This window comes from Lepus europaeus, chromosome 6 (assembly GCF_033115175.1).
Source record: "Lepus europaeus isolate LE1 chromosome 6, mLepTim1.pri, whole genome shotgun sequence".
NCBI lineage: Eukaryota > Metazoa > Chordata > Mammalia > Lagomorpha > Leporidae > Lepus > Lepus europaeus.
The window spans coordinates 11,433,879-11,455,889 of NC_084832.1; the positions used below are offsets into that span (position 1 = coordinate 11,433,879).

Consider the following 22,011-nt stretch of genomic DNA (forward strand, 5'->3'; position numbering starts at 1 on the left):
GCTGGCCCGCATCCTGGGGTGCTGCCTCCAGCGGGACCCACGCGCGCACACCGGGCCGGGGCCTCCACGCGGTGGCCTCGCGCGCATCCGCGCACGCCCGGCTCCGGTGCACCGGGCGCCCGGTGAGCCCGAGAGCGCCGGCCCGGCAGCGCCCAGCTGTTGCTGTGACACTGATTTGCTGGTGGCCGCGGGGGAGAGGCCCCGCGGGTCCCGACCCGTGCGCTCGCCGCCAGCTGCAGCGCAGCCTCCTTGGCCTTGCCCTCCGCGCAGCCCCGGGCATCACCGCCGCCCGCGCAGCAAAGCCAACTAAAAAAAAAATCCCTGAACCCCTCAACACCTCGCCGCCCTGCCCCCGCTCCGCTCTGGCGGCGGCAGAATTGACTGACACGCCGAGCGCGGCCCGGCCGGGCCAAGCGCGCCGACGGAGCCGCCGTAGGTGAGGGGCCCGCGCCCCGCCCGCTGTGGGCGCCGCGCCTGGCACGGATCCCGCGCGCCCGCCCGCCGCAGCCGCCGCCGCCGCCCGCGGGCACCATGACCGCTCTGAGCGCTGGGGTTACAGGTTGGTCACTGCCGCCGGCGCCTGGGAAGCGGCGGTGCGGCCGTGCACCGCGCGGGAGGCCCGGGATGCGCAGGGGCTGGGCCCAGGCGGGGCGGGGACGTTGGGAGTGCGAAAGGGAGCCAGGGGCGCGGGCCCGGCGAGGTGGGGGGTGGGGGGAGGCGCGTCCCCACCCAGCCCGCCCTGTGGCGGAGCGGGGAAGGGGGACCCGGGTTCCGCGGTGCGCCCTCCCTGCTCCTGCGCGCCGGCTCCTGCTGCGGGATGCGCCTCGGTCGGCCTGGGGAGCCTAGGGCCGGCCAGCCCTGGGGCCTGCCTCGCCCGAACTTGTAGCAGGTGTTGAGGCGGGGGATGGGGGGCAGGTGCCTGGGGTTGAGGAGGATGTGCTGGGCTACCGCGGCTCCTCCGGCCTGGGCCACTGCCTGGGTAACCTCAGGGCGAACACGCAGGTGCAGGGCGGGTGCCAGTGCTACTCCAGCAGGTTCTAGAGGAGCCCTGGGGTTCTGGGGCCTGGCTGTACCCCTGTGCCACCCTCGTGCGCCTAGGGATTGCTGAATATCCCTGGTTTTGTCAGTCGGCTCGGTTGAACAGCTGTCATCAGGGTGGCCGCCCAGTAAGCCCGGAGCAGCATCCGGACAAAGCAACACCATTTTGTTACCGAACCTCTGAGGGCCCAGCCTGGACTGCCTGGCTGGAGTCCCGAGGCGGCTAAGGACAGTGACCAAGAGGTTCTAGGACTGACCCCAACGCCCCTCCTTAGGGTGCTGTGATGCCTCCGAGGTCCTGAAACCCCATCGCACAAACCTTCCAGTTAGAGGCACGGTGGGTGAGGGATGATATCATTAGGGCTCAGGCCTAGGCAGGTCTCCATCTCCTTGGCGTGTGCGGTCCTCAGCCAGGCCCGAATTTCCTGGTGATGAAAAAATGGGTGAATGGAGGGCTAACGACGCCCGTGTCTGTGGGTGGTATTAAAAATTAACAGGTGGCTGTTCTTGCGTTTACGATTCAAGTTTTCATAGCTACAACTGTGATTTGATGTCGTGTGGGAGCAGAGGTCGTGGACTGCGCCCCTATTGCCAGAAGCAGGTGCACAGGGCCGGTGTGCAAACTGAATATTCACCTCAAGCGTTCAGTTCCTGTGCTCAGCTCTTCACAACAGCGTCACAAATGCCGCTTCCTCGGCGGTTGGCTTGCATTCTTTATTACGCTGGGTTTATGCTTTATTATGTTGGGGTTTTCATTCTTCCATAGTGTATTTTATCCCAGCCATTGGTAAACCCAAATGGCGTGAAGGGGAAAATCAGGCGTTGGAATCAGACTAACAAGTGAAGAAGCCCACTGGACTCTCGTATGTGCTCATAGAAGAAGTGACAGCTTGGTGAATACATGTCCTGTAACTGATGAGGACCACACTAGAAACTGCAGAAGTGAGGGGCCGGCGCTGTGGCGCAGTGGGTTAACGCCCTGGCCTGAAGCGCCGGCATCCCATATGGGCGCTGTTTCGAGACCCGGCTGCTCCACTTCTGATCCAGCTCTCTGCTGTGACCTGGGAAAGCAGTGGAAGATGGCCCAAGTGCTTGGGCCCCTGCACCCACATGGGAGACCTGGAAGAAGTTTCTGGCTCCTGGCCTCGGATCAGCACAGCTCCAGCTATTGCGGCCAATTGGGGAGTGAACCAGCAGATGGAAGACCTCTCTCTCTCTCTCTCTCTCTCTCTACCTCTCCTCTCTCTGTGTGTAACTCTGACTTTCAAATAAATAAGCCTAAAAAAAAAAAAAAAAAAAAAAGAAACTCTACAGAAGTGGAAGAGGGATGGTGGCAGTAGAGTTTTAGCTTTTGTTATGAGATCATTAAAAGAGCAAAAAACGTATTTTCAAAAGAAAGAAGAAAAACCTCTTCAAAAAGTATCATTTGTTTGTAGTTCACCAAAATGACATTTTAAAAAAAGATATATTTACTTATTTGAAAGAGTTACAAAGAGAGAAAGAGAGAGAGACACTTTTCATCCACTGGTTCACTCCCCAAATGGCCACAACAGCCGCAGGTGGGCCAGGCAGAAGCCAGGAGGCAGGAGTTTCTTCCAGGTCTCCCAAGTGGGTAGCAGGGATCCCAGCACTTGGGCCATCTTCTGCTGCCTTTCCTAGGCCGTTAGCAGGGAGCTGGATAGGAAGTGAGTAGCCGAGACATGAACTGGTATCCATAAGGGATGCCAGGAAGCAGCTTTACCCGCTATGCCACAATAGTGGCCCCCCTGAAATGCAATTTTAAGTAGCATTTTCTACTGCTCTGGGTATAGCATTTCTTGTGTTTTAGTTGCTTCTTTCTCTTTCCTGCATGTGAGTGTTTACATATGCTTGGGTACCTGTGCACCCATGTGCACATTTGTTTTATAGCATAATCAGCGACACCAGGATAATTTTGGAATTTTGATGAGTGTATAAATTTATCCCAGGGGAATAGAGTTGCAGATGGATTTCAAGTCTGTGAAGAAAAAAATTCGTGTCTATACCAAAACCTTAGTATAATCCAAGCACTGAGCTAGGAGTTCAGAGAGAAAAAGTTGACCTGTTAGAAAAGACAAATAGGTGAGCAGGTAGATGGATGCACAGTGAGATGTCTCATGTTCTAACTTTTGGTTGGAAACCATGGTTTTGGCGTTGACGACGCTGAATTGCCTCCCGAAGTGCTGCTGACATCTCAGAGTTAGAGGCTGCGATCCCATGATTCTTACATCTCAAAGGACCTGCCCAAGAGGCGTGTACACCTACAAAGCATGTTCCATGAAACGATTTCAATTTTTTAACTTACTTTTGAATTTTAAAATAAGGATGATAGAGTTTTAGAGAAAAGAGACTACTCACACGTATTTCTGACCACCTAAAACAAATGGCCACATTATTCTTTTTAAGAACTTGATTTTATTTAGTTGTGGTCAAGGTGTTATACAACTTTTATACTGGTTTTTTCCATTTAAATGTATCATAAGCACTTTTAATATCTGTATAGTTTTCTTAAACATTACCAATGGCTATAACACTATTCAGAGACTATAGCCTCACATATATATCCCTGCTTCTACCATTGAACATTTTCTGTTCTTCCAATTTTTCACCATCCTAAACCGTGTCCTAATAAATCGTTATAGTGATGATGTGTTTCCATTTGATGCTTTTTAAATGATAAGTTGAAATAATAATTCTGAAAAGGAAGTATCTAAATGCTTATATATAGATTATATGTTTATACATAATTGCTACTATGCATATATGTCCTTATATATCAGTCTTCAAATGGGCTTTCTAAAGAATTCAGATTATAATTTTGAATAAGATGCTTAAAATCCTTTAGAAGTAAATTTGCCCCCACGCCCCCCCCCTTTTTTTTAGTATTTCTGGAACACTTTTCCCCTTTACAGGAATAAAAGAAGATAAAATAATAACGTGGGCTTATGACCTTTGCGTTATATAAAGATTTGACCTTTCACAATTGCATCTGAAAAACAGATGATAAAAAGCACCTTTTTAGAGCAAAACCAAAGTAGGAATACTTTAGAAGTTGAAAGCTTAGGGGGGCAAAAAGGAAGTAAATGCCAGATCTTTTAGGGAAGATGGCTGGTTCATTCAGGAGTTTTATTTTGCTTTTTGCTTTCCTACTTAGACTTCAAATAAATGATCAAAGGAATTCATGTAGTGAGAAATCTGTACACCCACAGCTAATGGAAGAACATATTTAGTTCCCAGGCTGTAAAATCCGTTGCATTTCTGGTGGATTCCGTGTAGCTGGAATTGGGCCGATGGGCAAAACTAAGTTTGAGTTCACAATTTCCTTCCTGTGTGAGTGGCACGGGAGTGATCCCGACGAACCCTTACTAGGAAGGAGTGAAGGCTGAAGTTGGGCTGGGCTGTGGCTAGCACGGGTGCTTGGGTTCTAAAGCATTTTCTGCAGCAGATCCCAGAACAATCCCAGCTGCATCAGGGGAGGGATTAACCTTGTGCAGAAGCCGAGATCAAGGCAGGGTTTGGAGAAAAACTGGAAGTATGAAAGGCCAAAGGCATCATATAGTACTGTTGAGGAGCAAGAATTAATTATGCAAAGGAAAAAGATGAAACAAGGACTTTGGGAAGAAGGTGATATGAGTGGAAGACAGCCAACAGACACACAAACAAATGCTCTCCCTAACAGAGAGATCAGAGCACGTGGAACACAGCCATGTTTCAGATGAAAGGAGAGGTCACATTTACTTTTAGATTAAAAAAAAAAACAGATATGCAGATTAGGTTATATGTACCAGGAAAAATTAATGAAGCAGAGCTAACGTCTGATAAACATTTTGCATTTTAAGAATAATAAAAAGTATTTCATCGGCATCAGACCAAGTTTTTTTAAAAACTTACCTATCCATGAAGGGAAAATATAAACTGATTTCAAACATCCTCCCCAGAATTATCAGAAAACAGTAAAATAATATCTTGAAAATGTGTAGTCCTAAAAAAGTCACAAGATTATTCTCTGGTGATACTGAGTCAAAAGTGAAAAATAAAAAGGTGAAGATACACTTACTAGGCAAATACTACCAAATAAACAAAGAAAAAGTTGAGGCAGAAGTAAGTAAATATCAGAACAACAGTTCAAAAAATAATTAGAGGGAGATGTCTGCCTGGGATCCGTAGATCCCTTGGCAGTTCGAGTCCCAGCTCTGCGACTGATCCTGCTTCCAGCTAATGCAGGTGCAGGTGCCAGGTAATGGCTCAAGTCCTTGGATCCCTGCCACCTGTGTGGGAGACTCAGACTGAGTTCTGGGCTCCTGGCTTCAGTCTGGCCCAGCCCTGGCTATTGTGGGCATTTGGGGAGTGAACTACTGAATAGAAAATCTCTGTCTGCCTTTTAAACACAATGAAAATAAATACAAATTTTACTACAAATAAATAAACCATACACCTTTTTTGTTAAAACTTTGTGGGTTCATATTAGAAAATTAAGCAATCACAAAAAAATCTGTATATATCTTTGGTATTCCATAACATTTAAATACAGAGCAGGCTTTAGAAACCACTGATTTGAACTATCCACTTTTTTGTCTCACCTTCGCAGATTCATATTACAACACTGAGCAACCACAATAAAAATAGATACCTCTTTTTCCAACTTTTCATCATGCTGACAGTAGCAACTCATCAAATAAAACACCCGTCACTGGACTGCTGTGTGAGGAAAACTTTGAAGTCTCCATACTCACGGAGGATGGGCAAAAATTGTAGAGACTGCTCTGAGAGAGGAAATTTAATTTCTTACAAGATCACACCATCGACCTGTGGTGACATTTAACCCTGGCATTCTTAGAAAATTTCCTACACCTCTATTGTACCTAGAATAATTCAAAAATATAAGTGTGTGTCTTTTGTGAACTTGGAGAGAATGACAAGGGCTTGTTAAACAGATTGACTTTTCTGAATAGAGTCTGAGAGAGTCTGCTTAACCTACATGCACAACCTGATTACCTTGGTTTATAGTCAATACATATCTAAATGGTCAAATGCATAGAAGCAGAGAGTAGAATAGTCATTTCCAGGGGCCAAGGGAGACACAAGTCAGTGGGTATAAAGTTCACATTATGCAAGACAAATTCTATTGAGGTATCCAGTGTGCCTCTAGTTGACAACGTTGCATTGTGCACCTAAAAATCTGTTTAAGAGTGTAGCTCTCATGTTAAATGTTCTTACCCCTATGGAATAAAACTCAAATAATACCAAGATTTAGGTAAAAATACAAACACAACCTCATTTGCTGTCCTAGTGTTGGACCACTTTAGCTTGGGCACATAAGGTGGGTGACCAGAGGTTACTGGAAAACTGGAGTCCATTCCATGCTCCTTTTTTTTCTTAAGATTTAATTATTTTATTTATTTATTTGAGAGAGTTTTGCAGAGAGAGAGAAGGAGAGGTAGGGAAGAGAGAAAGAGAGAGAGGTCTTCCATCCTCTGGTTCACTCCCCAATTGGCTGCCACGGACGGATCTGTGCTGATCCGAAGCCAGGAGCCAGGAGCTTCTTCCGGGTCTCCCACGTGGGTGCACGGGCCCAAGGCCTTGGACCATTTTCCACTGCTTTCCCAGGCCATAGCAGAGAGCTGGATTGGAAGTGGAGCAGCCGGGACTAGAACTGGTGCCCATATGGGATGCTGGCACTGCAGGCAGCAGCTTTACCTGCTACGCCACAATGCCAGCCCCAATCCTGTGCTCCTTTACAAAGGATTTTTAAAGGTCCAAGAAAACTCCATTTTCCACACTTCAAAGTGAGACAGATCAGAATCCTTTTGGAAGTAACAACACTGTTTGGGGGTCTTGGAAGAAAGATGCAGCAAAGAGTGACATGCTGCTTTTCTTTGGGTTTTAGAAAACAGACTCTGTATAAAAAGTGGGAAATCTTTTCTGTTTTTAATCAGGGTGTTGACAAAGGGAAGAGAGAAAAGAGCCCGGTTATGGAGCTGGTCCTTTGAAATGTTCGACTTCCTCTCTGTGGTCACCCCTCTTGTGTGGCCACTGCGGTCCTGCTGGGACAGGGCCCTGCCCACAGGGTTCTGTTTCTGCAAGGCTCCATCTTGACTCTGTGTGGGCCAGGACAGTTGTGCACGTGTCCCAGAAGAAAAGTGACATTCAAAAAAGAGGAGGAAAAAAAAAAGCCCACTCAGGGCATTTACTTCCATCAGACAGAATCGGCCCCATGGATGCTATGACTGCAGAGGAAAAGGAGACAGACATTCTGACCCTGAGGGGTCAAAATTTCGATGATGTCTTAGTTCTGCTGCTAACATGATGTTCTCTGCTGTGTTGCCAAGGGAGACGTAGGACTCCAGGCTGCCTTGAAGAGAGAAAACAACTGAACGGCCTTTCCTCCACACAGAGGCCAGATTAGAGGGGAAGATGCAGCCGGCCCATTAAGGTTCATGAGCAGAGAATCCCCCGAGACTGCGGCCAGGCTCGTTGGAGAACCCGGAAGGGCTGGCATTGCAGGCTTCTGGCAGGTGTGCTCTAATTGAGTTTCATCCCTTAGATGTGGGAGAGGCAGGAATTCAGACTGCCATCTCTGTTTTCTGGAAAGGAAGAAGGTCTTGTTTTGCCTTAGGATGATCAGATTAAAAGATGTGGACAGCAGATTATCACAGGGGCAAAAAATCAGAGAGACCAGGCTCCCTCGTGGCTTGCCACAGACCTGTGATGTGAGCCCTCCGAAGGCACCTGCTTTATCCAGACCTCAGTTTCATCTGCAAAATAGGAAAACAGAGGCACTGCCTCCTGGGGCGTGGGGAGAAGTGGGGATAATAATGAGGCCTCTAGAGCTCTTAGCCTCACTCAGAGTAAACCCTCAGCAGATGTCAGGTGTGAGCCGTTTAATCTTAAATTGTTAATATTTTCAGTTCCAAAGACAAATGGTAAGTGAAGCACATGGTCATTGCAAAACATTTGGAAGATATGAACGATCATAGGGCTAAAAACTAAGAATAAAATTCTCTGCCAGTTCTCTCTGCGCGCCCACCCCTTCTTGTCTCTGTCCTCCCAACAAACCTCAGACTTGGATTCTAAACTCGATTGCAACTCACGTGGATCTGGGAATGTCTGCCACGGGCTTTAGCCTGTAGTGTAGCTAATATCAAAAACTGTTTCAGAGTGGTGTTAAGTGCTGGGAGTAGTTCATGACATGGAGGAGTAAGCTTGCATGAAATGTTTGTCATCTTTCAAGTCAAAAAAAAAAAAAAAACTTGATGCCTGTGCTTGCCTCTATTCTGCTACGCAGTAGTTTATGGACGTCACTCAACCTGAGAGATGATCAAACCTGTGAAGATACAGGCAGCTTCCAGAGCATTAATAAACGTTCCCACTGGAAGTCAGTCTTCCCTCATTGCTGTGGTCTTCCGAATGTGTGCTCCTCCGCTCTGAGGGTATTTCTGTTCCTTGGAAAGGAGCTGACGGTGTCTCATGGCAGCCCCACACATTCTTACCAGTGAGGGTCAGGTTCTGTAGTTGTTTGCAGTGAACAAATAGCTAGGCCTGAGCACCTTTTGAGTGGTAACATTCATTTGGTCTCTACCTTCCTTGTTGCAAGAGAGGAGAACAGTAGCATAACAAAATGATGATACTGACTGTGGCCTGGGCTTTGGAGTTTGAGTGTGACAGATGGACTGCTCTGACAAAAATCTGTATCCAATCTCTCTCTCTCTCGATATATACATGTACATATACATATACATGCACATGCCTTCTTGTTGCCCTAGTACAATCTCTGTTGAAAAACATATTATTTTGGCCACATATCATAAATGGATTCTACTCTCTAGTTTTCCCACTCTTTTTTTTTTCATTTATTAAACTTTTATTTAATGAATATAAATTTCCAAAGAACAGCTTATGGGTTACAATGGCTTCCACCCTCCCATAACTTCCCTCCCACCCGCAACCCTCCCCTTTCCTGCTCCCTCTCCCCTTCCATTCACATCAAGATTCATCAGTGGAGAATTTATGGGACTAAAATGAAGTCTAGGAAATTAAGAAATCTGTCATTGTAAGAAATGAAGAAATCCATTTCTTTAGTAAATGATGTAGGATTATCAGATGGGAGTTAGTTGATGTGTTTTTCTCATTTTTTTAATTTATAGAAAAATGAAAGCATGGTATTTCTAAGATTCACTCTTAGGGAAAAGGGTTGAGTGAATGGATAATAGCCCTGGAAAAGTGGAAGGACCATTTAGACAAGGATTTTGGGAAATGTTTGAGGATTTCCTGGGAAAAAGTATATACTTTTATAATATGTAGCAAAAAACTATAAAAATTGCAAAATAAATTATGAAATAGAAGTGGATTCAATTTTAGGAGATGAGAAATGTCTGTACTATTTCCCAACCAATAACCAATGCTCAGAGACTTTATGATCACCAAGTTGGATTAGTAAAATACATTGAAATGTGTTTTCCTCCAACAAGAGGAAATTGCATAGTATGTTTGATTTTCCGCTCAATAGTTCTGTAAGCCACACTGTGTGGGTTCACAGGCTCGCTCATTTGTCTCAGTTCCCTCGTCTGTGAAATGATTCTTATAAGGCTTGAGGGAGGTAATGTATTACTTGCTTAAAACAGCCTGGCACATAACAAGCCCCCAGTAGATGAGTTTAGTGGAAAGCGTCTGTTTCTACCTTGCAGGGAAGAAGGCAACCAATAAGATCAGTGTTTTAGCATGGGCACTTCCATGCCCCCTTAAACTTGGTCACGTGTGTATGTATGTGCTTGTGTGCGTGCATGTATACATACGTGTTTGTGCTATTAAAAGTTGGTTTCCTTTAGACAAAGCATTCTGATTAGGGGATAACTTTCAGTTTCGTGCCAGATTCTGTCTTCAGCATGTTCCCGTAAATGATTTTTGGTTTTTGTTTTTTTCATTGAAAGTCAAAAGGCAGTCATGGAGCAGCCATTGTACAGGAGACTAAGGGTTGCTGAACTTTAGATTGGGATAGTGCTGTGTATGCCAGTCTGGAGGCTGTGGAGGCTCACACAGGACCTCCTGGAAGGAGAGGCAGACTCGTCCGGGCTCTGTGCAGGGGTGCAGATGATCTGGGCTCGAGGAAAGTGGGGTTTCAGCCATTCAAGACCCAATGAGAGGACACGTAACCAGGCAGAGAGAGGGAAGGTATCCAAGGCTCTGAGGCTCAACCATGTCCTGGGATTCCAGGAGGGTGAGTGAGCCAGAAGTGAGGCATGGAGCAGGAGAGAGGATACTGGAGAGAAGAAAAGAAGACAAAACTGTAGGGTGATTTTCCTAATTTGAACTATGGCATACAACGTAAAATGCGATGCTCATTTGCCCAGAACGGACACATGTTCTGTCTGAGAAGAAATTCAGCAAATGTAGTGAACCGTCTGGCTTTATGAAAACGATGACCTTCTGCTGTGTCTGCATCATGAACGAGCATCCCCTTTGGTTATCAGGTTTGCATTGAGGTGCTCTGACGTATGCTTGTTTCAAAATGTTTCTTGTACGCAAAATGATAAAAATATCGTTCAATTCCATATTTCCACAAACTTTGTGAAGCCCCCTTGTACAGAGAGGGAGAAAAGGCAAGATGCTCTTATTGAAATACAGATACTAAGGGTTTGCTATTTTGAGTTCTATGGCCATTTAAGGAAAACAGAGGTAGGCAAAAATACTTGAAATAAAAGCTAAGATTGTAAATCTGAAGTTAAAAGATGATAACATCAAATTCAATTGCCTCCCTAAATGTAAGGAGACAACTTGCTCAGATACAAATTCAACATTGTGAACCTAATCTGGAAAGATGTGCATGTATCTGTTTACCTCACAAGACCTTGTACATTTAAGAATGTAAATGATCTTATGTGTGGAAGATAAAGGGAGGGGCACTGATGTTTGAGGGGGTATTTATGTGGATTTTCTGTGCATACATCTTTATCAATGGAGAAGAATGTTCACATGATACTGCAAGATGAAAAGAATCTGGTTACAAAATGATGTGGAAGCAACCATTTAAAAATAAATGTATTTGTGGAGAAATGTATATGCCCAGGCATATATATGTACATATACATATGCATATACATATACATATATGCCCAGGCAGGTCCTAAAAGAGATTCCATTCATGTCCCATTGGAGAGTAACATCCCAGCTAAAGAAACTTCCCTGAGGAGAGAGACCATATCTGATCCTTACTTTGTCTGCAGTCCCTTAAACCATGGCTGACACAAAGTATATGCTCAACAAATGCTTTGCAAGAATGATTGAATCTTTACAAGTAGAATTCCTGATGGCTTTCACTTTTCTACAATGAACCAGCATGGTTTTGTTAATGAAAATAGAATTGTTTTCTTATAATTTGACTTGAAGTTAAGGTGTAGGTATTTGAGGTCTCCCAGAGCAACAGTCAGCTGTTTTAGCTTGAGTCAAAAGGTTTATTTTGTCTGATAGAACAGAGGCATGCTGGGACTCAACTGACGCATGTCCCTTGCCCACAGAGGTGGTATGGAGCTTGTAATTGGGGAATAAATGAGTAAGAAAACCCCTGGGTGGAAGCTGAAGACTAAATACATCAGGAGAGACTCTCTCCTTTAATTAATTAGTTGCTCTACCTTTAAATTAGACATATTAGCTGCCACATTGTAGGAACTGTAGGAAGGAAGTGACCAGATATGTTTTGAGCCTTCTTTTATGAAAGCAATTTTGCAAGCATAAATGAATTAAAAACTTATATTAGCAATAGTGGTTGCTCTTCCAAAGACGTGTCAGTAAGAGCTTGAAGCAAGCAGTCTCAAGGATATTATTAAACATTTATTTTCTCAATTTTCTTCTCAAATTGTAAAATAGATACTAAGCAATGGTATAAAAAGCCTACCATTAACTGTGTGTGTTGTGAATAGGACAGCAGGTGAACAATTTCATTGGCACTCTTAGCTGTGCCCAGATGTGATCAGGGGATTGCTTATTGATGTTGCTATGTTGACAACTCTAATGACACCTAAAGATCAAAACTAAATCTTGACTTCTGCTGTCCTTGGAGACTTTTTAGAATAAAATAAATGCTATGAGTTTACTGAAATGGTATATTTCTCTTGTTTACACTTGGCATCTCAAATATTAAATCTTTAACTCATAACAAGTAAATTGCACACAGAGACACAATTTCTCCATGCATTAAATTAGGGAAGAATGAACAAATGATATGGGATTGGCAGCAGATAACAAAGCACACAATTGTAATAAAGACAAGGAATAGTTGAGAGAGAGATGGTGAATAATGATATGTTTAGCTAATTGGAATGGAGTATGTGACTATAAATGTCAAAGGAAGTGCAAGTAAAAATCCCTAGTACTTAGTGACCATGAAATCTAAGATTAAACAAAGGAGGTTATTTGCAACCTTTAGAATGCCTTTGTTGTTTATTGCTTTATATTCAGCACCTACCACAGTGCCTGATACCATAGTGGGTGCATAATATTTATTGTATAACTGAATGAATGAATGAGAATGAAAAAGAAGATGATAAGCTGAGGTTTCCTGGCTCTCAAGACAGACTGTATTGGAGTGTTAGGAGGTTGCTTTTTTTAATATTTATTTTTCTCAATTCATGAACACAGAATATATTTCACTTCCTTATTTCCTCTTCAATTTTGTTTCCAATGTTTTGCTTTCATGTAGAAACTTAATGCTTCCTCAGTTAAATTTGTCCCTTGTGTTTTGGTTTTCTTTGTAGCTACTGAAATGAATGGGATTATTTTCTCTTTTTTCTTTATTTTTAGTTATTATTATTTTTTCAGATAGTTCACTAGTAGTGTATAGAAATGTTGAGGATTTCATACATTGATTTTGTATCCTGCAGCTTCGCTAAATTCATTTATTAATTCTAGTGGGTTTTTGTTGAGTTGTTAGGGTTTTATAAATGTAAGATCATGTCATCTGCAAATGAGGACTATTTAACTTCATCCGTTCCAGTTTTGCTGTCCTTTTTTTCCTTTTCTCCTGCCTCCTTGTTCTGGCTAGAACTTCCAGTACTTTGTTGAATAGCTGTGTTGAGAGTAGGCATCCTCGACTTAATCCGGATATTAAAGGAAAAGCTTTCAACTTTCCCCAGTTCAGTATGATGTCAGCTGTGAGTTTCTCTTTTATGGCCTTTATTGTATTGACATGCATTTTGTCTGTACCCATTGTGTTGAAAGTTTTTTTTTTTTTTAATCACAAAGGGCTGTTGAATTTTGTCAAGTGCTTTTTCTGCATCAACTGAAATGATTATGTGGGAAGTTGAGTTTTTATATAAATGAGAGAATGTAAGAGGCATGAGGTCTCATGACCTAGAAAGAAACCTTGAAATAGGGGTAAAATGAAAGGGACCACTGTGTTTACATGGAATGAAGAAAAAATAAAAGTACTGGCTCCTGAGAAACTGTGATGAGAATCTTTCGTGGTCATTTCAGCCGCATGTGGGGGAAGCGATAAGTTCAGGGCAGTAGGTTCTGGAACAGGAGAGGAAGGAATGAAAGTTTTTCCTGTTGTATTTTAAGTAATCATGGTGTGGGTGCGGCACCCCTGTATCCGAGAATCCATGACTCAATAAGAGTAGACACCAACACATGGGAATAGAAACTACCAGAACAGATGATCATTTAAGGGGTTAAAGGCAGAGGCGAGACAGCCACAAAAAGACAGGCTGCAAATCAAATTTAGAAGATAGAAGATTCTAAAGACCTTAATAGAGACCCAGAGAGTTGGAAGGATAAGAGATGAGCCATTGTGTTGCAAGCACCTCACAGTTAATGAAAGCTGAATGGAATATTTTCATTCTCACTTGATCAAGAAGCACTAGGATGAAATAGTAAAGTATAAGCCTATGTCAGTAGAGGCCAAATTGCTATCATAGAACGCAAAACCTGGATCTTAACCGTTTAAAAGAGAGCAATGAACCAGAGTATGTTTTCTCCCTGAGTTGCTATGAGTTGCTTCTGAGTGAAAGATTTATCAATGAACACATTGTAACTGAGCCACTCTCTCCCAATATTGAACTCTTTAAATAGCAGCTACTTTTAATAAGTGTGAAAAAGCTGTTGGGAAGCCACATTTTTCAAATTTAATGCACTGTCTTATCAGAGACACTGCAGTAAACAGAAAAAGAAAGCTTATAAATATATAATGGTGATAAGGCAAAGATATACAAAGCCATTTCCTATCAGAATATTGAGCTTACCTAGGAAACTTAAATATCCCTCCTGGTCCCTATCAGGGAGTAATAGGTCTTCGGTGCTCAGTTCTATTGACTCTATGACAGTGTAAAACAACATTTCTGTGTATATAGGAAAATCATTACAACCAACTGCCTCAAACTAATTTTAGATTCCTAATGTCTGTAATTCATTTACTGTTTGAATACTTTATGTTGTAGTTAGAGTTATTAAATCAGTCAGGATTTCTGTGACTCAGAAGCTACTTGTTGTGTTGTAATGTATGCAAGGATTAACCGGGTTTCCCTGGAGTTTAGGCAAATCATGTCATGGACACTCTGATTTGGTGGCTTCCTGACAGCAGGTCAAGTGAATGACAGCTAATGTCGTTCACTGATAGCCGCACTGTTTTGATGGGTCAAATATAGCCAAATGGAGATTTTAAAAATAGATAAAAATCATGGATGTGTGCTTTTCTCAGTGAACAAATCAATAATTAAAGCTCAATTTTGCTTCAAGTGTTATATTGATATTAAAAGGTACATGGAATTCATATACCCATGAGTCTTCATTAGCTTAGTGAAAAGGGGCCTGTGTCCAGGTCTACAGCGATTGTAAAATTTTTGAACTTCACTGTGAAATGACTCTTTTACTTCTTTATCTGCATTATATCATCTTGAAGGATTTCCCAAAGATTTGCTTTCAGTCTTAGGAGAGTGTCATTCAAGAAGCATCCCAAATTGAGGCCACCAGATGTTTTCTCCCCATGGTAAATCTGATAACTGGCATCATTTGAATGTTCTGCATAGATTGACATAGGATGTCAAGAGTCCCAGACTCCAATTATGTACATAAAATTAATCAGTGCAACCCAACTGCAAAGCCCATACGAAACCCAGTATCCAGGGCAATTTCAGACTGGGCATACCTGGCACATCGTGAAGCCAATTGGCCTCGCTTCCTGTTGGAGGGAGCGGCAGCAACATCCATCCAGGTGGATCAAGGAACATACAGCAACAGGTAGAGCTGGAAACAGGAAATTGGACTCAAAGCTGCTTTGTCCTAAGCGTTCTGTGTTCTGTTCTCTTTCCCAGTGAAAATTGCAGTTGCACATATTTGCACATACTACCAACACATTCTTGTTCTTGAGCTCCACTGAGGGCTGAGCAGACCCCATTGTCCTTGGTTAGATTTCTCATCTAGATCCATGGAGCTCCAGGAATAGCCCATGGACCTGACAGCATCAGAGCGTCTGGGTTTTCCTGGCCTGGCATTTCCACTGTCGTGCACTGCCTGAAGGCTGCCATTCTTTGTTACCTGCCTTTGGAAATTCCCCTAATGAGCTTCAGCTCAGCGAGGGCAACTCAAACCCCTTATGCTTTGTAATCAGACAGAGCTTGTTTGAAGTTTCAGTTTTGCTTGCGTGGTCTTGGTCAAGTTCTGACCTGCCTTGCAATAGGAATTTCTTATGCATACATACAAAGACTAGGTATTTTCTGTGTTAGGTCTGTTTTGAAAGTTAAACAAATTATCATTTCTAATTGCTCCAAACGTAAAATAAACCTTGAAACATTAGCTCTTCTCCCTATAAGACTCAATCCAGGTGTTAACCAAAAGGGAAGTCTTTTTCTTATTTATTTATTTGAAAGAGTTAGAGAGAGAGAGAGAGATCTTACATCTGCTGGTTTACTCCCCAAATGGCTGCAACAGCTGGTGCTGAGCCAGGCTGAAGCCAAGAGCTTCTTCCGGGTCTCTCAAATGGGTACAGGGGCCCAAGGACTTGGGTCATCCTCCACTGCTTTCACAGGACATTAGCATGGAGCTGGATTGGAAGCAGAGCAGCTGAAACTCAAACCAGTGCCTGTATAGGATGCTGGCACTGCAGACAGTGGCTTAACCTGCTGTGCTACAACCCTGACCCCAAGTGGAAAGTCTTAGTGTAGACTCAGAGGTAATCAGACTCCACCTGTCATTGTAACACCTCTTCTCACATTATATTACACTTAGTTGCTATTTGTTTCCTGAAGGACAGACATACAGACAGGCTTCCTCTAACAACTGCTGAATTGCTGAAAGTGGTGGTGATAGCTGTAGGATAGGGACATATACGTCAGAATGTGGATGGCTCCGAGTTGTGAGAATTTATTTATTTATTTTTGAAGATTTATTGGAGCTGGCTTTGTGGCAGAACAGGTTAAGCTGCTGCCTGCATTGCCAGCATCCCATATGGGCACCAGTGCAGGTCCCGGCTGCTCTACTTCCAATTCACTTTCAAGTAAAATAAATTTTTTTAAGTAAACTTACCTTTTTTTAAGATTTCTTTTCTTTCTTTTTTTTTTTGAAAGGCAGAGTTACAGAGTTGGGGGAGAGACAGAGAAATCCTCCATCCATGGTTCGCTTGCCAAGTGGCCACAAACACCAGCAGCAGGCATCTGAAGTCAGGAGCCAGGAGCTTCATTTGGGTCTCCCACATGAGTGGCAGGGGCCCAGACAATTGGGCCATCCTCTGCTGCTTTCTCCCAGGCCACCAGTAGCAAGCTAGATTGGAAATGGAGCGGCCAGAACACAAGCCCATATGGCTGCTATGCCACAATGCTGGCCCCAGAGTTTTGAAAATTTAGGTCCCAAGTTTGTACATCATCTTTGTCTTTAGTGGAATTTCACAGATGTACTACACAGTAGTAGTTAATCACTGCATTTATTTTAAACAACTTCATTTAGAGGGAGTTCTGTTGCATTCTCTCTGGCCTCCACCCCAATCTGAGAATAATTAGATGAACTTGGGAGCACTATTCAACTAAAAGATGACTGTGAGTGTTGTATTACAGTAACAAATGGCAGCATCCCAGGGGGGACCATGGTATTTCACTTGGATCAGTCAGCAGTTTTCTGACATAAGCTGTCTTGGAGGGGAGACTGCTGAGGGTATATGGACCTGTATCTCAGAAACTTCCATAATAGAGTGTATATCCTAAGAGGCCAAGTACTTTACCTGTTTTACACCATTGGGTTGGGAGGGAAAAAAATCAAGCTTTTATTAACTTTGACTCCTGTTTTTAAAATGTCTATTTGCATGCATTTATTACACAAGAGAGCAGTACGCATGTGTAGACCACAGACACATAAACCTGCATGGAGGACTCAGTCTCTTTGATAAGGGAAAAGATGGCTGAGGTGACAGACACAACTCTCCCTTTCTTTCTGCAGACTTTGGCTTTGCACTTGCTCCCCCAAGCTAACTTCAGCATGCTCAAAAGGAAGCAGAGTTCCAGGGTGGAAACCCAGCCTGTGGCTGACTTCGGTCCTGATGAGTCTCTGTCAGACAATGCGGACATCCTCTGGATTAACAAGCCAGTAAGTTCCTTTTCTAAAATTACGGAGGAGCACCTGCTGATAGAAGGGAAATTTGAGTCAAAACTCGAAGATCATAGACCACTGGCTTTGAAATGTCTCTTTGAGCTATAACGGAGTATAGATGAGTCTTGACTACTGGAAGTTGAGAACAATTCAATAAAAGAATGAGTGCCACTGTGAGTTACTCACATGGGAAGATAGGCCGGGGGTCTGGTTCCCTCCCCTGCCCATGCTGTGCACAGTGTAGAGATGCCACTGTGTCCCATCTGACCACAGATGGTTCCAAGGGGAGCGACCAATTCTTCACAAACATCCTTTGCTTTACTGTCCTTAACAAGCCTGAATCTGTGAGATGATAAGTGCATTTTTGGAATTAAAGGTCTCCTTCCGAGCTACAAGTTTTGGGGAAAAGTAAAGGTTAATGAGATCGTGCATAGCGTCTCTGAAGAACTTTGTCACCTTCTCTGCCTAATTAAGTTGATGAGAACTCAGAGAGGCAGGTCTGCTCTGCTGGGCACCATTGTTTACCAGGAGGCATAGCAACCAAAATGAAAGGGAAATGGCAAATTCATCAGTCTTGGAAGCTCGGCTCTGCAACACAAAGTAGGATTGATTTCATTGTTAAACTCCTAGTAGATGTGGAAGGAATGAACCAAAGTAACCTGTTGGCCTCTTATCAGTGCTGGTCTTTCCCTTAGCTGTGGCAGAGAATCCTGCCCTAATCAGTAATTTTCTTTCTTTTTCCTAAGCCTTTTTAATATTTTAAATTCATTTGAGAGACAGAAAGAGGGAAACAGCCAGGCAAACAGACAGAGAGAGCTCTCATTGTTTCAATCCGCCTGCTTCAGTGGCTGTGGCTGAACTCATGCTGTGGCTTGAAAGCCCAATCCAGTTCTCTTACACGGGTGTCGGGAACCCAAGTACTTGGGATCTGCATTGGCAGAGGAGGGTGGGGTGAGGAGCCAGAGCCCGGAATCCAATCCAGGCACTCCCCTTGGGGACAAGGGCTGAACTGCTGTGATGAACACTTGCTCCCTCTAGTGTGTTTCTAATCCGCCCCTAGGCTACTTCCCCAGCCTGACACATACCTCTATGTCTCTATTTGTTCCATTCCTTCCGCTTTGCAATCACTGAAATCTCTCTGCTATCTCCAGTGCACGTGCAGAGCTGCTGACGTGGCATTCCCGGCTCTTGGTACTCCGGCTGTGACCTGGCCGGCCAGCTCACTGCCTCTTTCCTTCTCCCACATCCGCCGTCCACTTGAGCCACATCAGCACACCCGCTCTTCCAGGTCGCCTGGCTTGTTCACACTGATTTCCTTTGCTCATGTAGTTCCCTGGCCCAGAAGACCCTTTCCTGTTTGTCCAATGCTCAGATCCTCCTTGCACACTGGCACTGGCCAAGGTGCCACCCCATCTCCATCACTCTCCTCATTCCAACTCCTTACCGTAGATAGCATGGACCTCTTCTCTTTCTACTTTTTTATTTTGTATCTGTATAAAAATACCAGTGTGCATCATATATAACATGTACTCTTTATGTGTGTATATACATTATATATGTACACACACATATAGATACACACACATTTATTGTCACACTGCAAAGTGGTTGTGGGTCAGAGCTGTTGCTTCCATTTTTGTATCCTTGGAGCCCAGATTTCTCAAGCACAGTCGGCTTACCCTTACAGGGAACTGAACAGACCAGAGAGGAAAGCTCTCGCTTTTTCTGAGTGTTTAGCCCATACCAAGCTGTCTGAAAACTTCTGAAGAAGTAGCGCTTATAGATGTGGCTTCAGAGGACTTAGTGAAAGTTTTTTTTTTTTTTTTTAATTCTTTCTTCAAATTCAAAATGGGATTGGTGTGGAAGAACCCATCTTTTGTGGCTGTTTTGTGTCTTTAGATTGTTGATGGTAGGGGTTCAGATGGGGCTAAATTCACACACTGATTTTTTGAAGGCCTCCAAATCGCACAAAAAGTAGTACATCCATCCTAAAAAAAATAAATAACTCATCAGTGACTTGAGTGGTATGGAATTAGCACCACTATGTCCTTATGAAATATTGCAACTGTCAGATGAACATTATAACCCACTCATCAGCCGACAAGTGCCTGAGCCTCCTCAAAGTTCTGACACCTTTTCTGCTTCTCATCCTGAGTGGTGCAAGAGTGCATAGCTGCAGAACCCTTCTACTGCAAAACTGAGACACTTCTGGGGACTGGGGTGTATTAAGGAATGAATGTGCCTTGGGGCCAGCACTGTGGCACAGCAGGTTAAGTTACCGCCTGCTGCTCAGGCAACCCATGTAAGCCTTGGTTTGAGTCCATTTCCAATCCAGCACCCTGCTAATGCACCTGGGAAAGCAGAGGAAGATGGTCCACATGCTTGGGCCCCTACCTCCTACGGAGTAGATGCAGCTGGAGTTTAAGGCTCCTGGCTTCAGCCTGGCCCAGCTCTAGCTGTTGTGGTTAACTGGGGAGTAAATCCGAGGATGGAAGATACCTCCTCCCCTCCGGCTTTCTCTCTCTCTTCCTCCCCCCATCTCTCTGTAACTCTGCCTTTCAAATAAATAATCCTTAAAAATGAGAGTGAACATGCCAGCATTTCTATGCAAGGCAGTCAATAAATAACATACTATGTTTAAGAATTACATACTGGTTAATTCTCTAACCTTAATTATGTGTTTGGCGTGAAGATGCAATGAGACAGTTTTTATCCAAGCTATAAGTTTTCATAGTGAAATATTGTGTGTGAATGATTACATGATAAAGCAAAATCCTTAGTCAATAGATGGAGCACACAGAAACTTTTTCTTAACTCTGAAAGAGCTACCTAGGCTAAATTTGTATAAAATGTATTCTCCAAAATAAAGAGTCCATTTATTACCTTTTTAAAATGTAAGATGAGTCCAGATTTTAAAAAAGATTTTGTTTAAATACAAACAGAAACCTTCATGTATGAGAAGTGCTATATATCAATGGAATTAATTTTAAAAAGTATTTGTGATTTGAAAAAATAAGCCCATGGGGTAGATCCTGGGGAACTTTTGTAACTGGAATATGGTCCCTAATTCTAGGTGTCAATCATGCAAAAAAAAATTTAAAAGGGTAAAAGTAGTAACAAAGCATATACATATACATTACAAGCATATATTTTATTTGAACCTGAAAATGTTTATACTGTGATTTGATGTTCTGGAAATTGTCAGATTTTTTAGGATAATCTGACCCATTTCAGATTTTAGCATTGGCTGTTATTAGGCGGTAACCACAGAAATGCCTCTTAACCCTCCTAAGTCCTAGTGTGTTCATCTGGAACAGAAACTGCTATGATAATTAAGCAAAGTAAATGATGAAAACGTCTAGCACATCATGTGTGCTCAGCAGACGCTGGTTTGTTCCTCCCCTCCGTGTTAGTGAGACGTTTTGGGCTCGTGTGAAGCTTTGCACAGAGTGTGGTTTGTCAGAGTTGGAGACGCGGTGAGCATCACGCAGTAACTGGAACCATTCTTGCAGTGGGTCCACTCTTTGCTGCGCATCTGTGCCATCATCAGTGTCATCTCCGTGTGCATGAACACGCCAATGACCTTCGAGCACTACCCGCCTCTGCAGTACGTCACCTTTACGTTGGATACCCTGCTGATGTTTCTCTACACAGCAGAGATGATAGCAAAAATGCACATCCGGGGGATTGTCAAGGTGAGCGGACATCTGAATCAGCTTATTGATGCTTTCATGTTAATTTCAATAAACCAAAGCATGTCTTTATGTTGTCCATTATTTGAAATCCTTTCACAAAGGTCATAACTTCAGATATCGGTAGAAATAGGTTGCCTAAGAATATTTTTAAAGTTAAAGGAGTTTCTTGAGCCATAGAGCCTTGGCATTTCAGAGAAGAAGCCGGGAAAGCTGACCACTGGTTTGTGAAATCTGCAGCGGGGTTTTTCTGAGGCTGCGTCCATGACCCAGCACAGTGATCAGCTCGGGGGAAGGACTTGTTGCTTTACAGAATGTGGGATAAACGTTGCACAACAAATGTAGAACCTTGTGATATTCAGCAGGATGCCATTACCCTGGGTGTTTTGAAAATATAAAAGGGTAGAAAGAAAAGAACATAGATGGAAGGGGATTTGGAGCATTGTAAGTAGAAGAATGTGCAGCATTGGAAGGTAAAAAGCAATTTTAAAAAAATGTAAAAAGAAAAAAAAAAGACTTTCTTTCATAAGATCTCTCTTTCTTTTGTAGCACAAATGTTTACAGAGGACAAGACTGTGTAGATGGTACTGTCCCTAGAGTGTTTTTCATTGTACCGTTTAGGAAGATAGGGCTAAAAGGAAACAGAGTAAGGGCTTAGGTTGGACAAATGACAAATGTGGATGCAAATCCTGACTCTTCA

The 22,011-nt window shown here is 43.4% G+C and overlaps 1 protein-coding gene across 2 annotated transcripts in view; it reads left to right on the plus strand.

The window, feature by feature from the left end:
• The first annotated feature begins 497 nt into the window (after positions 1 to 497).
• NALCN (sodium leak channel, non-selective) overlaps positions 498 to 22,011 on the plus strand; it is a 375,909-nt gene continuing 354,395 nt past the window's right edge. For both annotated transcript variants that reach the window (XM_062193965.1, XM_062193966.1), the window contains exons 1-3: positions 498 to 559; positions 17,470 to 17,616; positions 21,132 to 21,314. In XM_062193965.1, the coding sequence (XP_062049949.1) occupies positions 17,509 to 17,616; positions 21,132 to 21,314 (291 nt within the window). In that variant the 5' untranslated portion in view covers positions 498 to 559; positions 17,470 to 17,508. The remainder of the gene's footprint in view (positions 560 to 17,469; positions 17,617 to 21,131; positions 21,315 to 22,011) is intronic.